This window comes from Chiloscyllium punctatum, chromosome 7, assembly GCF_047496795.1.
Source record: "Chiloscyllium punctatum isolate Juve2018m chromosome 7, sChiPun1.3, whole genome shotgun sequence".
Lineage (NCBI taxonomy): Eukaryota > Metazoa > Chordata > Chondrichthyes > Orectolobiformes > Hemiscylliidae > Chiloscyllium > Chiloscyllium punctatum.
In genome coordinates, this window is record NC_092745.1 from 113,500,732 (window position 1) to 113,517,827 (window position 17,096).

Consider the following 17,096-nt stretch of genomic DNA (forward strand, 5'->3'; position numbering starts at 1 on the left):
GGTGACCTGCAGGCTGGCTAGGGGTGCTAGATTCTGGTTAGTGAGCAAACAGTATACCCGAATGGGACCCTGAGATCTTGTTTAGATAATCCAAAATTCACATAATTGATCTAGATGTAGGTTTGCTCACTGAGCTGAAAGGTTCATTTTCAAATGTTTCGTCACCATACTAGGTAACATCATCAGTGTGTCTCCGGATGAAGCACTGGTGGTATGGCCTGTTTTTTATTTGTGTGTTTAGGTTTCCTTGGGTTGGTGGTGCCATTTCCTCTGGCAATGTCATTTCCTGTTCTTTTTCTCAGGGGGTGGTAAATGGGATCCAAGTCATTGTGTTTATTGATAGAGTTCCGGTTGGAATGCCAGGCTTCTAGGAATTCTTGCATGTGTCTCTGTTTGGTGGCCAGTTTTCTGCCTGTTTGTCCAATGTAGTGTTTGTTACAGTTCTTGCAAGGTATTTTGTAAATGACATTAGTTTTGCTTGTTGTCTATATTGGGTCTTTCAAGTTAATTAGCTGCTGTTTTAGACTGTTGGTAGGTTTGTGGGCTACCATGGTGCCAAGAGGTCTGAGTAGTCTGGCAGTCATTTCTGAGATGTCTTTAATGTAGGGGAGGGTGGCTAGGGTTTCTGGACGTGTTTTGTCTGCTGGTTGGGGTTTGTTGCGGAGACATTGGCGGACTGAGTTCATTGGGTACCCGTTCTTTTTGACTACACTGTATAGGTGTTTTTCCTCTGCTCTGCGTGGTTCCTACGTAAGAATCAAGCATTATAGGGAAAAAAGCAGGAAAGTGAGTTGAGAATTATCAGATCAGCCAAAATCTCAATGAATGGCGAAGCAGATTCAATGGGGTGAATGTTCTACTTCTGCTCCTATGTCTTTATGGTCTATTATTTATTTGTGTTAAAGATATAACATCTTAATGACTAATTACCCAACATCATGTCACGAATGTGTAAATAAATCAGAGAATGCAAATATGGCATATTCATTTAATCACATTGGTTTTGTACCATTGCTTTCAAGCATGGTACATTATTTGCTATGTAAAATATTTGTTCTGACTTTTTAAAACATGATTCTGGGCAAAAGTTGATTTCAAAAAGAAGAAATGTTCCATCATGACAAACTACCCACAGCTTACAAAATTATATAACATTTGGAACAGTGTGTCACTAAACTCCAAATTTCAAGTGTTCCATTAAACTAAACACACTACAGTCAAACAATTTCTTTTTGATCTTTGGCAAAAGGATTGTAGAAGTCTTACAGTGCAGAAAGAGGCCATTCGACCCACTGAGTCTGGAGCGACAGTTGAAACAGCATCCCCGCCGGACCCACATCCCCACCCCTGGAACCCCACATTTATCATGGCTAATCCACCTAGCCTGCACTTTATTCCATAAGTGCAAATATCTTGATAAATCACAGGAGACAGTGTTAACTTTGCATCTACTGCATGTTTTCCTCTTTTTTTTCCCTCCTGTTGCATTGATCACAAGAGCCATAAAGTGTATGGCTGTCATACTTCCTGTAATTAGTACAGAATAGACAGAAATGCAGCATATGTTACAGGAGGGGAAAACCTTTACCCACTCAAAGTGAATTTACACTGAAGGATGAAGTTTTGTTAGTTTCCATTTCCCATTCTTACATGAACAGTGCGTGAAAGTTAAAAGTGAATTTTTCCTCAAACCAAAATTTGCTAAACAATGAAAACACAATGAAACCACTGTATTATGTTATATAGGTAATCAGTAACAGCATTTCACTGTTCCTGATCCCTTTGACTGTCCTTTCATAAATGTTTGTGGAGATTTTGCAAAGTCATACCAACGGTCACTGGCAGATCATAACACTAGCCTTCTATTGGAATATGATCAATTATGTAAACACTGGCTTTGGCAGACATAAAACAACGTGGCACTTAGCCGTTGACCTATAATTGATGGATGTTACACATCTGGTGATGCATTAAGAAAACTAATAATAATCTTGTGGAGGCAAAGGACATTGTTGGATTGTTTGTTGAATCTGTCCACAAAAAGATGCTGCACGTGTGATCTGGGGAAATTGAAACAAGTGTGGTTCTCGCTGAAGTTTTTCCAATCTTTCTTGGAAATAGGAACGGTGCCAGAGGATCAAAGTTTGAAAATGGTACATGCTTTGTCATAAAAGGGCAGGAACAGTACCGGGTCAAACAGCCTAATGTTGATCGCAAAGAAGCTTTAAACTTTTTGATTATGAAACAGAGAGGGCTAATGATGGGAAATAAGTTAAAATTACATACGTGGATTTCCAAAAGCATTTGATGAAGAATCACATCACAGACTTATTAGTAAAATTGAAGATATGGGATTATTTGGATAATGTTTGTGTGGACACAAAGTTGTTTGTTACAGAAATCAGAGAGTAGTTTCTTTCAGATGGAGGTTTGCAGTGATGTGACTCAGTGGTCTTATGCCCGTAAAGGTGGCATAATTTCAAAATTCTCAATTGACACAAAATGTGGAAGTGTTATAATTAGTGACGGCAATAGTAGGAAACTTGACAGCTGCATAAAAATTGGTGGACAGTTGGACAAGACAAAGTGTAAAAGGATGCCTTTTTTTGTTGTGCAAAGAACAAGGATAACCAAATGGCAACATTTTAAGCAGCTACTGAAACAGACAGATGTGAGGATTCATATAAAAACATTTAATATGTCTACAGACAAGTTGAGAAAATTGTTACAAAAACATATTCAGGATGACTGACTTTATAAAAAAAGTGACATTATAGAAGCAAGGAAGTTTGTGCTAAACCTTTGAAAATCACTGATTCAGGCTCAACTGGGATGATATTTTTAATTCTGCATTCCGCATAATAGTGATAATGATAAGGTTGTGGAGAACATAAAACAGGAGATTTACTAGAATGGTATCAGGGATGAGGTACTTCAGTTTTATGGAGAGACTAAAGATGGTAGAATTGCTCATCTTAGAGCAGACAAGGTGAACAGGAGTTTTAATAGATGAGGTAAAAAAAAGGGAATTGGATAGAATAAATCAAGAGAGATTCAGTGTGTTCATTGGCAGGAGAGTCAATAACTGGAGGGTACAAATTTAAATTAAAAAAACACCTGAAAGGGTACTTGAAGCCAATTCAAGAGAAATTAACAAAAGGTCACTGGATATATACTTAAGAATGGAAAGAAAATACAATGGGGAAAGAACAGGATTCTTCTAATCGATCAGCACAGGCAGATGGGCCACTGTTTTCATCCTGTACAACTGTGAAATCCCAATTTTTTTTGTTGTCTAAATAAAATTCAGAGAAATCTTTAAAGATGTATAATTCTGCATTGGTACATTTATACTAATGCTACTTTTGACTTTTGAAAATTTCTATTGCCACATGAAATTCCAATTCATGCAGCCTTGCTGCAATACAAATGAAGAGGCACTGGAGCACAAAACTTGTCAGTAAGGTGAGGTGTGATGCTAAAGTCGGATAGATATGGGACTACATGTGGGTGACAGAATATGAAAGAATTATTGGTTAAGGGGCTGGGGTCACTTAGCTCAATTGACTAAACAACTAGCAAATGGATCAGATAAATGCCAACAACAGGGAGTTTTATCCCATTCTGGCTGAGGTGGACCAGGGATCCGACTTTGCGTTCTGTTCGTAATCAAAATAAATGACTGCAACTTGCCATCCTTAACCGATTATGTGCCAAGGGCCTGCTTCAGGCAGAAACTTGAGGAGGAGGTTTGGAACATGGCACATTGGCCATTATGAAATATCAATTCGAGATATTACCATTTTAAATGAGATTTTAGACATCAGTGTGGGTGGCTTAGAAGCTGATGATGGAAGTAAGTGCACTTGGCGATAGGTAAAACTGAAATAAGGGTTGAAATTATTTTCACCTCAAACACTTAATTCTAGACAAGCTTATGCTCACAATCCTTCCAGTTACTAATTTATTTCCAGCCTCCAAAACACCTGACTTTATGAAATGATAACTTGCTAAAATACTCATATATACTACTGTTCTAGAAAATCTGGATTCAAGTCCTACCTCAGGTTATGACGGATATCATAGTACGTCCAAACAGGTGTTTTTTTTAATATCAATATGTTTACACAGCAGGAATCTCAGAAAAAAGGCCATAATACAAAGGTTAAGCTGTTTTTCAAGCCCCAGAAGGGCACTACAGCACAAATAACATTTGTAGAGTCATACAGCACGACCAGGTTTCCTAAACTGAACTCATCCCATTTGCCTGCATTTGGCCCATATCCCTCTAAACCTTTCCTATTCATGTACTTGTCCAAAGATCTTTTCAATGTTCTCATTATACTTACTTCTACCACAGGACCTGACCAAGTGCTTACCAGAACTGGCAGGAGAGTCAGTAACTGGATAATACAAATTTAAAATAGTTGGCAAAAGCCCCAGAGCAGAGCCGAAGAGTTTTTTTTAAATTCATTGCCTAAATAAATATTAAAACGTTTGGAAGTGTCTTCAGCTGACACTCCCATCTTGAGGTGACCTTTCCTTCTCCTACCTACATTGGAGATACCAGCATTTGCCAATATCTGTGCTGGAGGGCCTCCTGTTGATCCTAAAGCTAAGAGATGCCTGCCATCTTAAGTGTCCAGTGAGCATGCAACAAAAACAGAAGTTACTGGAGCAACTTAGTAGGTCTGGCAGATTCTGTCGAGAGAAAACAGTGGATGTTTCACGTCAATATTTCTGTTTTTGTTCCAGATGTCTAGCATCCGCAGTTCTTGATTTTATTTCAACGAACATGCACCCTTGGCCAGCTAATCAAAAATTAGATCATGTTTCAAACACCACAATGCTGAATCAGGGCATTGGGTCCTGAACTCAGAACAAGTATTCAACCAATAATCACAAGGGAAGTTGGTGGTGTAATGACAATGTCACTCGACTAGAACTCACACAGATGCTCAAACTTAGCAATAAAAGCAAAATTTCACAACTCCACTGTTGCAAAAACTCATCTGGTTCATTGGGTGTGCTGTTGGGAAGAAAATCTGCGGTCGTTATTTTGGCCTTCAAGACATACCAGACCAATAATAATGTGGTTGACTCAACTTTTGCGATGCTCCAGTGAGCCACAAAAATCAAGGGCAATTAGGAATGGGCAACAAATGTTGTTCATATTAGCAATACCACATGCCATGAAATAAAGTTAACAATCACAGCTAACTAATCAATCAATAACCAAATGTGAAGAGTTGCAACATTGTTCTCTAAACTCTATGAATTAACAACAAAGCTGAGTAGTTGCACCTCTAAATTGCCGACAAGGTTTAAGTGTTAAAAAGCATTACATTTTCATCAATCGCGAACAAAGATTGTAAATGACAGTTTTCTCAATTCTTGGTAAAATCCTTAGGGAAAATTAATTAAAATAGTGTTTTAAAAAGGTTGATTCTAACAGTAGTTTCAGCATCAAAGCAATACCGCCACCACCAATGTAGTAAAACAAATCGCACAACGAATATGACAACATTATAACGGATCGTGGAGCCGACCTTTTCCTTCAATGTACTGTCATGTTCGTCAGCTTTTGTCACTCCATTCTTTCCAGATTGAAGTGGCTAGGCCATTTTTAAATCCTCGGCCTCGAGCAACACACAACACACACTACAGTGAACCCGGCTTTCGAATAGTCAGAGTGATTCTGTACCTGTGCGATGTGCCTTTGCCCCGTCTTCTACTCAATGCAAAGAGTACAAAGACAGCTGCCGCTCCGAACGCAGAGTGTTTGGGAGTCAGTAATTTGCTGAGGACCGCCATTGCGGGAATAGTAGCGGCAACAGAGAGAAACCGGTCTAGCAGCGCAAGCGCTGCCGGGACAGACGTCACTTTAACTGTCAATCAACATCTCCCAGGCAGCCGGGGGCATGGTCAACGCTGCAGGGACTGTCACAAGTACTGAGCAAGAGGTCACCTAGGTAACTTGTTCCTATCCATGGATTATTCTTCTCATCAAAACCTTTGCATTCCTAAATCTGATGCAGTTTCCACTTTACATATGCATTAAACGCCCGAGTTCGTACTCTCAAGCTGACTTGTTAACTTTGCTGAAAGATTTATTGTGTGCTCAAGATTTTTTTTCAGGTGGACCCTGCCTTCCGAACGTGATGGCGCATTCAAGCCCGTAATTTGGTGTAACGATGAAGCTACCGCGCGCCAGACAAACAGGAGGCTGGAGGAACACAACAAGTCAGGCAGCATTAGGAGGTGGAGAAGTTAGTCTTTCTGGTATAACTGTTCTTCAGGATCCCTGCACAAGTTTGGGAAAGAGAGTCCTGAGCTGGGGGAGGGATGAGGAGAGGGAATTGAGGTGCCGGTGCATTGCACAGAGGGTTGACTGGAGAATCCGGAGAGAGAATTGTTTGTGAAGGGATTGAGGGAATTCTAAGTATGGAGCATGGAAGGTGGGTCCAAATTTTGGGGGTTTAAAATGTACCTGTAGGCCTTGAGGGATGAGATGGTTGTGAAAACAGGAGCTGAGGAAGGTCAAGAGGTTGTTGTTTCAGTGTGGTCGAAGGACTGAAGAAGTCACAGCAGAGTGATAGTGAGAAAGGAACTCACAGAGTTCACCTCTGAGTGAGGCAAAGCATTTCTTCAAAGTGGGCATCCTTTTGAAATGGTATAAGCTTGTCTGAGACAAAAAAAAACTGCATATGGTGGAATCTAAAGTAGACAAACAGGAGCCTAGAAGAACACAGCAAGCCAGGCAGATCAGGAGATGAAGAAGTCAACATTTCAGATATAACCCTTCTTCAGGACTGTGCTAACCACACAGCCCATCAGGTGAGCTGAAATGTCCAGTTTCCTCCAAGTCATGTACGAAGGTTATGACGCTGTCACATCAGCTGTGATGGATAGTAAATGTCGTCAGAATGCCCAACTCAAGATTGCCCACACAGAGGCTTTATTCAGAGCAAAGGAAACAGTGAACCGGACTGATAGATTAGAAGGAATGACAGTGAAGCAAGCAATGGCAAACATTTAAGGAAATAATTCATGACTCTGAACAAAAATACACCCAGGTAAGCGGAACAATTTTTCTCCCCATAGAAATTGAATGACCAAAACAGAGATTAACTCTTAGAGGAAGTGCATCCACCCCAAATTCCAGAAGCTAATCCTTCTACTCTTTAATCCCAGTTGAAATGTTCTTTATGTGTCTTCATTTTCAACACTCAGGAAAGAAAATCCCACTATAGCAAAACCTTTTTAAACATATAATCAGGATTTCCAGTTCCAAAGGATTAGATCAGGATGCCTTTTTTAATCAAGTACAGAGTGATGGATTTTGTCAGTTTATATAAGCAATCCATCAGCTGTAAACTTTGCTACCTCCAGATGTGTCAGTGTAGAGTTTTGTATTCTTAAATGAAAATAATTTGTCTACTTATTTTATAACATGTAATTAAAATCAATGCGAAAGAGTCTGATGCTGGAAAAGCACAATGAGGCTCAATCCTGATGAAGGGCTTATGCCCGAAATGTCAATTTTCCTGCTCCTTGGATGCTGCCTGACCAGCAGTGTTTTGCCAGCATCATATTCTTTGACTCTGATCTCCAGCATCTGCAGTCCTCACTTTCTCCAATTAAAATGAATGCACCTGAAATGAGGTGAGTTCCATAAAGAGTGAATGATGAATTTCACTCGCTCATCATTAAGTCAGAGAAGATAAAACTGTGCTATGTGAAGGCATTACACAATTGCAAATTTCTTTAAACCCTATCACTCAAAAGAAGATATGTGACACAGTGGAAATGGCACTGGAATGGTTAACCAAAGGCCAGGTTATTGCTCTGGCGACATGGTTTCAAATCCCACTATAGCATCTGGTGAAATTTAAATTCAATGCATGTGTAGAGAATTAAAAACTAGTTGAAAGGTAACCATTATCAACTGTCACTTTAAAATAAATTTGACATATTAATATCATTTTAAAAAGGGAAGCCACTGTACTTGCCTTCACGGGATTCCAGATCCACAGCGACATGATTGTTTCCACAATGATCGCTGAAATAGCCTGGCAAGACAGTCAGTTGTAACAAGTTTATAAAAAGGAATTAAACTGGATAGACACCACAGCATTGATCTAGTCATCGGCAAAAACCATGACAAACCTAGCTCTGTCGACCGTCTTGCGAACATTTATGGGGTTCTGCTAAAATTTGGAGAGTCATCAACAGCCTGATGCAGTTATACTCAAAGCAAAAACATTAAAGAAATAATCTCCTAGCTATCATCATCCCTAGCTATTTCCTGTCCTACCATCAAGACAGGCACTGAGGTAAGGGTTTAGTAGGAGACAGTTGGCAGATAGATATCCTGGGAGACTTTAACACTGAGTCTGAATCTCATGGTATTAGGTCAAACATGGGCAAGGAAACCTCCTGTGATTACCACCTAACAACCTTCTTCTCCCTCAAGTGATGAATCAGTACTCCTTATTATCGAACACCATTTGGCAAAAGCACTGTATTTGGCAAGGACACAGTATCTAGTTTGGGTTGAGGGGCTCAACGTCCATCACCAAGATATCATTAGAAGTGGCTCAGTGACGGGATCCAAAATGGCAGCGATCTAGGAAGATTGCATTTCAGAGCTCCACACCACATCGCAAGCAGGACAAAGGCCTAGCCTGCCCTACCCAGACCACCACAATATCCTGGGACTCTGGAAAGGTCGTGGTGTCCCAGGAAACTGTTAAAAAATACTTTAGCTCAGTTTACACCGTCCAGGGATGCCAAAGATGGGAAGACAAGCATCCGAGGCCAGGCCCGCAGCCCAACCTACAGGATTCTCGGACTCAATTACTTACTAGGCCGTGGTGAAGGACCCTGTGAAATCTTGCGAGATGTTGGAGAAGCTGGCCCTGATCTCTATTATGATGCAGAAGCATGAACAGCAGCTGGGAGACCTGGAGAAAATGACAGATGAGGTAGAACACAGAGATGCAGTGGTGGAAGCTGATGCCAGTTCCTCCAAGGAAAGGATGCAGGCCCTGGAGAAGCAGGTCTGCAATTTACTTGACCAAGTTGATGACTTCGAGAACCAGGGAAGGAGAAAAAATGTTCGAATTGTCGGTTTTGCCAAAGGATAAGGAAGGTGAGCGGCCAGCGGAATTTATTGAGGACTAGTTGTTGAAATTCATTAACTTGGAGGCTGGAATGAGAGGCTTGAAGATCGAGAGGGCTCACCAGATCAGGTCTAGACCAACATTCTTGTCCTATCTTGGTGCGGTTTCTCCTTATTATAGAGATAAGGAGAGAATCGTGGAAGCTTCCAGAATCCAAGGGAAGGATCTGAAGGCCCAATTTACGACGGCTCTATTTAATCTATAGCTCAAATCCTCTAACCCTGTCATCATCCTTGTAAATCTTTTCAGAACCTGTTCAAGTTTCATAATATCTTTCCGATAGGAAGGAGACCAGAATTGCATGCAATATTCCAACAGTAGCCTAACCAATGTCCTGTATAGCCACAACATGACCCCCAACTCCTGTACTCAATACTCTGACCAATAAAGGAAAGCATACCAAACGCCACCTTCGCTATCCTGTCTACCTGCAACTCCACTTTCAAGGAGCTACGGACCTGCACTCCAAGGTCTCTTTGTTCAGCAACACTCCCTAGGACCTTATCATTAAATGTATAAGTCCTGCTAAGATTTGCTTTCCCAAAATGTAGCACCTCGCATTTATCTGATTTATACTCCATCTGCCACTTCTCAGCCCATTGGCCCATCTGATCAAAATCCTGTTGTAATCTGAGGTAAGGTTCTTCGTTGTCCACTGCACCTCCAATTTTGGTGTCATCTGCAAACTTACTAACCATACCTCTTATGCTCGCATCCAAATCATTTATATAAATGACAAAAACTGGAGGACCCAGCACTGATCCTTGTGGCACTCCACTGGTCACAGGCCTCTGGTCTGAAAAACCACCCTCCACCATCACCCTCTGTCTTCTACCTTTGAGCCAATTCTGTATCAAAATGTATTCCATGAGATCTAACCTTGCTAACCAATCTCCCATGTGGAACCTTGTTGAACACCTTACTGAAGTCCACATAGATCACATCTACGTCTCTGCCCTCATCAGCCCTCTTTGTTACTTCTTCAAAAAACGCAATTAAGTTTGTGAGACATGATTTCCCACGCACAAAGCCATGTTGACTATCCCTAATCAGTCCTTGCCTTTCCAAATACATGTACACTCTGTCCCTCAGGATTCCCTCCAACAACTTGCCCACCACCGACGTCAGGCTCACTGGTCTGTAGTTCCCTGGCTTATCCTTACCACCCTTCTTAAACAGTGGCATCATGTTAGCCAACCTCCAGTCTTCTGGCACCTCACCTGTGGCTATCGATGATACAAATATCTCAGCAACAGGCCCAGGAAACTCATCCCTCGCTTCCCACAGAGCTCTCGGTACACCTGATCAGGTCCTGGAGATTTATCCACCTTTATGCATTTCAAGACATCCAGCACTTCCTTCTCTGTCATATGGATATTTTTCAAGGTGTCACCATCTATTTCCCTACATTCTATATCTTCCATATCCTTTTCCACAGTAAGTACTGATGCAAATTACTCGTTTAGTATCTCCTCCATTTTCTGCAGCTCCACACAAAGGCCACCTTGCTGATCTTTGAGGGGCCCTATTCTCTCCGTTGTTACCCTTCTGTCCTTAATATATTTGTCAAAACCCTTGGGATTCTCCTTGATTCTATTTGCCAAAGTTATCTCATGTCCCCTTTTTTCCCTCCTGATTTCCCTCTTAAGTATATCCTACTGCCTTTATACTCTTCTAAAGATTCATTCGATCTATCCTGTCTATACCTTACATATGCTTCCTTCTTTTTCTTAACCAAACCCTCAATTACTTTAGTCATCCAGCATTCCCTATACCTACCAGCCTTTTCTTTCAACCTAACAGTAATATATTTTCTCTGGATTCTCATTTTCTCATTTCTGAAGGCTTCCCATCTTCCAGCCGTCCCTTTACCTGCGAACATCTGCCCCCAATCAGCTTTTGAAAGTCCTTACCATCAAATTGGCCTTTCTCCAATTTAGAACTTCATTGTTGGTTTGTTTTCTGGTTTTTATTGTATATAATCTTTGATAGCTTTGTAGGTTTGTTGACTGTAGTGGTTTTAGTTTATGTTGTTTTTATGTTTGATGGATCTTGCGACACTAAGGCTCGGTGATTTGTAATTCGAATTCCTCCTCTCTGGAATCTAAATGTTACTGCAAAAGGTTATGGCTAATGACTTGATTAAATGGTGTACCTGGAACATCAAGAGGCGTCACTTGATGTCACTCGAGTCTTAGAAAGGAAAAAATGGATATTGCTTTGTTACAGGAGACACACATGGATGATAAGGAGCATTTGAAACTACAGCAGAATGGCTTTGACCGGGTTTACCTTTCATCTTTTAATACCAGAAGTAGGGGGGTGGCTATATTGGTTGGGAGGAATCTCCCATTTAAGTTACTAGAGTCCGTTAAAGACACACACAGGAGGTTTGTAATTCACAAAGCCTGCTAAACAGGGAAGAATATGGTGTTTTAGATGTTTATTGCCCTCCGGCTCATCCCCTCAAATTTCTGGGAGATGCCTTCTCTAATTTGATCAGCCTTGAGTCCCGGCATATCATAGAGGGAGATTTCAGTTGTTTCATAGATCCCAAAGTAGATAGGTAGCCCAAAAACCCCTGATACCCTCTGTACAACCTAAATAATTAGTGGATCTGTGTTTGGAGTTAGGGTTGGTGGACCTCTGGAGGCAGCTTCACCCTGCAATTTTTTTCCAATCCACCAACATCACACCAAGATTGATTTTTTTCCTGACCCTCAAGGCAACCCTGGACTTGGTGGCATCTTGTACGATTGGTAATATTACCATCTCCGATCATGCTCGAGTATACCTGTTGGTTAAGTTAAGGACATTATAGTGGGCCCTAGGCACTGGAAATGGATCCCTTTGTTCTTAAGGATAATAAGTTTGTGGAGTACTTCTCTTGAGAATTTTGGGCATTCCTAGACATTAACTCAGGCTTGGTGTCCATCCGTCCTTTGGGAAGCCAGGGGTTAGTTATTTCCTACTCTGCCAGTAGGAAGCGGTAGAAGGGCAAACAGCAACATCTCCTTGAAGCACGGTTGAAGACAGCCGAGAAGGCTTACTTTGACAGAACCTTGTTGGCCAAGCTACAGAATATTACAGCGCTGCGGTCTGCATTGAATTCTGTGCTCAACACAGACAGCAAAGAAGGAACTTACTTTCACAAAGCAAAGGTTATATGAGAGTGGTGACAAGCCAGGCAAATACCTAGCATATCTCGCCAGGAAAAGGAGTGCCCCTCAAACCATTACGTCAATTAGGAAAGTGTCTGGAAACCTAACGTGATTCCAAAAAGATTAATGTGACATTCCAAAGATTTTACTCTGTTATACCAATCTGAGGGTTGTGAGGAGGGGCGGGCCAGAATGGAGTCATTTTTCAAGGATCTTGAGCTCCCAGGTGTGATCCCCGAACAAGAGTCTTTTCTCAATGCCCCCTTATCAGATCATAGAGTCATAGAGATGTACAGAATGGAAACAGACCTTTCAGTCCAATCTGTCCATGCCGACCAGATATCCCAACCCAATCTAGTCCCACCTGCCAGCACCCAGCCCATATCCCTCCAAATCCTCCCTATTCATATACCCATCCAAATGCCTCTTAAATGTTGCAATTGTACCAGCTTCCACCACTTCCTCTGGCAGCTCATTCCATACACGTACCACCCTCCGTGCAAAAGTTGCCCCTTAGGTCTCTTTTATATCTTTTCCCTCTCACCCTAAACCTATGCCCTCTAGTTCTGGTCTCCCCGACCCCAGGGAAAAGACATTTATTTATCCTATCCATGCCCCTCATAATTTTGTAAACCTCTATAAGGTCAGCCCTTAGCCTCCGACGCTCCAGGGAAAACAGCCCCAGCCTGAGGTGTAGGAGACTGTGAAACAGCTTCAGAGTGGAAAGGAGCCTGGTCTTGATGGTCTTGCCAGCGAATGCTATAAGGAATTTATAAACATATTGTCAGACCCGATGCTCAACATGCTCAAAGACTCACACAGTCATGATTGTCTCCCGCCATTTCTGAGAGAGGCTGATATTTCACTTATTCTTAAAAAAGGGAAGGTCTCAGAGGACTGTGCTTCTTGCAGGCCCATTTCATTCTTAAATGTGGACTTCAGAATCCTCTTTAAGCCTTTTGCATTAAGGCTGGAAACTGCGTTACCTTCTATTGTTAAAGAGGACCAGATGGGCTTCAGAAAGGGCCGCAGATCCTCCAATAATGTTAGGAGGCTGCTTAATGTAATTCAAGCATGTCAACAACAGTCAATACAGGGATTGCTGATTTCTCTAGATGCAGAGAAGGCATTTGACCAAGTTGAATTTTATACTTTGGGGAGGGGGTGGGGTGGTTTGGCTTGGGTAAAGACTTCATAAGATGGGTAAAGGTACTCTAGGGTGACCTTCTCGCTGCGGTCGTCACCAATGGGGTATGACCAAGCAATCTTAACATTTTTAGGGTCAGCCAACAGGATTATTCCTATGGGTGGTCTTACAAAGGTGCTAGGTCTTGAGGGCGAATATTGATTTGCATTGAAGTGGTCACAAGGAGGTTTTCTGTACTTGGGCATACTTGTCATTCCAGTTCTTGATCAATTGTTCAAAGCTAATTTTGAACAATTATTCGACAAAATCAAACAAGACCTTCAAAGTTGGGAGGTGCTTCCAGTCTCATGGTTAGGTTGGATAGCACTTATTAAGATGAATATTCTCCACTGTTTGTTGTACCCTATACGGATGCTCCCCCTGATTTTTGATAAGCAAATATTCAGGAGACTGAACGGCTGTTTCGACTCTTTTATTTGGCATTGTAAGCGGCCCCTTATTAAATTAGCTAAACTGCAATTGCCTCACAGATTGGGGGGAGTGGATCTCCCGGACATTAAAAACTATCAACTAAGCTTGCTTTTATCCAATGAGAATGATTGGGCTTGTGGGGACCCTCTTTCAAGCTGGCTAGATATCGAAACTTCTCAGGGAGGGTGCCCCATTACTAGCTTGCTGTTTTTGGACAAAATGAGGACAGTTAGGAAATATTGCCATAACCCAAAAGTTACCAACACTGTTAAAGCATGGAGGGCAATTTGGCAGAGGGAAGGCAATATTGGCAAAACATCTTTTCTTACGCCTATAGTGGGTATGCCTGGTTTTCAACTGGGGATGATAGATTCAGGATTTAAACATTGGGCAGCTAGGGTGTGTTTTGCATGGGTGATTTATTTGAGAGAGACACCACAATGTCCTTTGATCAGTTACCATGGAAATACAAGTTACCTAACAGATATCTTTCAATTTTTTCAAGTTAGGGATTTTATTTTTTAAAAAACTACATTTTTGACTGATCCCTACTGATCCGACATAGAGAGGAAGGCACTCAGTGCTAAGAATGCACTTTCTGTCAGCACTTTATGTGCTCAGTTGGGGGGGGGGGGGCACCCCCTGAGATGAGTTCAATCGACTGCAGAGTGTGGGGGAGACAGCTAGGCGTTGGGGTCTCCTCAGAGGCTTGGGAAGATATTTGGGAAAACACAAGAAAGATATCAATTTGCAATAGGATCCATGTTTTACAGTTGAAGATTCTCCACAAAGTCCACTTGGCTCCGGATTATTTGTCAAAATTTAAACCAGGGGTATCTTCAACATGTGCCAAGTGCAGGGTCGGTACAGGCACTCTTACCCATTGTCTCAGGTCCTGCAGTAGGCTTCAAACGTACTGGATTGCTGTGGCAGGTGCAATGGAAGGGATTTTGGGTGTAAGGGTGGAGAAAGACCCGATCTCTCTTCTTCTTGGTCTGCCCAGTTTGTTCCCTGTAGATGCGCATAAGAAAAAAACTTTTCAACATCCTCATTTTCTGCACAAGAAAGAATATCTTGTTAGTTTGGGTATCCGAAAATCTCCCAGGCCTGTCAGGTTGGAGGAAGATTGTTATAGAGCATATCCTCTTGGATTTTCTCACATGTATGGTACACAACAAAACTAAGAATTTCTATAAGACATGGCAACCCTTTCTGGAATACCTGGACACAGATTCGTCTGTCACACTAATAAGAGCTTTTATATAGCCGTAATGATTGTGCTCTACAAATCCAATATCCAGAGAGGGGGAACTGCGAATATATGTATATGTGAAAACTAATGCTCTCGATATTTGAGAGTAAGTGTTTTGTTGGCTGGGCTGTATTGTTATTATGTATTAGTTTGTTGTTGGTTATTATTTAATTAGTTAAGTAGTTGTGGAGTTTTAAAATATTTTTTCCTATGCAGTTGATGTAGATGTAACAAACACTACATTGGACAAACAGGCAGAAAACTATCCACCAGGATATATGAACATCAACTAGCCACAAACGATATGACCCTCTCTCACTTGTATCCTTACATACAGATAAGGAAGGACACCACTTTGACTGGGACAAGACATCCATCCTAGGACAAGCCAAACAGAGACGCACATGAGAATTCCTAGAAGCATGGTATTCCAATCAGAACTCTATCAACAAACACATTGACTTGGACCCCATTTACCACCTCCTGAGAAAAAGAACAGGAAATGACATCGCCACAGGAAACAACATCAACAATCCAAGGAAACCCAAACATAGAAATAGAAAGTAGGAACCATCAACAGTGCTTCGTCCAGAGGCTCACTGAAGATGTTACCTAGTATGGTGACAAAACATCTGAAAATGAACCTTCAGCGAGCAAACCTATATCCATCTCCAAATATCTATATCAGTGCAAAATACCAGATAAGGCTAAAGCATTATCAAGTAAAAATGCAGTGTGGATGTCCATTTTGGCCTTTTCCTGAATTTCCCCAGATAACAGATGGTGTATTGAGCCACTCCCATGTGCCATTAAGATACGGTGGAAGGAACTGGATATGCCTGTAGGCCCTAACAACATTTCAGCAATATTAATGAAGATTATGCTTCAGAATTAGTGACAAGTCAGTCAAACTGTTCCAGTACAGACACAACCCTGGCATCTACCTGGCAATGTGGAAAATTATTCAGGTATGACTGGCCACAAAAAGCAGATCAAATCCAACCTGGCCAATTATTGCCCCATTCATCTACTGTTAATCATCAGAAAAGTGATGGAAAGGATGTTCGACGAAGCTGTCAAGCAATACTTGCTCAGCAATACTTACCCATTGATACTGAGTTTGGGTGCTGTCAGGTCCACTCAGGACCTGAGATCTTTACAGCTTTGGTCCAAACGCGAATAAAAGAGCTGAACTCTAGAGGTGAGGTGAGAGTGACTGCCCTACACAACATGGCAACATTTTACCAAGTGTAGTAACAAGGAGCCCCAGAGAAACTAGAGTCAATAGGAAACAGAGTCAAAGAATCATACAGCACGGAATCAGCCACAGAGCAAAACTCTCCACCAGTTGGAGTCAGACCGAGCAAAATGGAGGACCACTAGGTCTACAACTGGTCACTTCCGCTTGTTGGTACAGCACTCCACGCTTGGTCAACATTGAGGCTCACGGCCAGAAGTTCCAATCCCTTGATTTCCTAAACATCTAAGTCATAATGTTTGCAGCAAGGTGGGTCAGTGGTTAGCACTGTTGCCTCATAGCACCAGGGACCCAGGTTCGATTCCAGCCTCAGGTGACTATCTGTGTGGAGTTTGCACATTCTGTCTGTGTGGGTTTCCTTCGGGTGCTCCGATTTACTCCCACAGTCCAAAGATGTGCAAGTTGGGTGAATTGGCGATGCTAAATTGCCCATAGTGTTAGTGCATTAGTCAGAGGGAAATGGGTCTGGGTGGGTGACTTCAGAGGGTTGGTGTGGACTTGTTGGGCCAAATGGCCTGTTTCCGCTCTAATTGCTGGTTGGCATTGTAAGAAGTGAACAACTTGGAGAAGTTGTGTAAAACCTTGGCGTGGGCACCATTTAGATTGGTTACAGTTTGCTACA

At 41.8% G+C, this 17,096-nt stretch overlaps 1 protein-coding gene and 1 long non-coding RNA gene across 3 annotated transcripts in view; both read right to left on the reverse strand.

Moving 5' to 3' along the window:
- abcd3a (ATP-binding cassette, sub-family D (ALD), member 3a) overlaps nt 1–5,859 on the reverse strand; it is a 110,928-nt gene extending 105,069 nt beyond the window's left edge. Inside the window, exon 1 of one of the 2 annotated variants that reach the window (XM_072574621.1) lies at nt 5,705–5,859. In XM_072574621.1, the coding sequence (XP_072430722.1) occupies nt 5,705–5,814 (110 nt within the window). In that variant the 5' untranslated portion in view covers nt 5,815–5,859. The remainder of the gene's footprint in view (nt 1–5,704) is intronic. The other variant, XM_072574622.1, reaches the window with a different exon arrangement.
- Nucleotides 5,860–14,589: 8,730 nt separating this feature from the next.
- LOC140480057 (uncharacterized) overlaps nt 14,590–17,096 on the reverse strand; it is a 33,751-nt gene continuing 31,244 nt past the window's right edge. Inside the window, exon 3 of the long non-coding RNA XR_011961184.1 lies at nt 14,590–14,975. This is a non-coding gene — a long non-coding RNA (uncharacterized lncRNA). The remainder of the gene's footprint in view (nt 14,976–17,096) is intronic.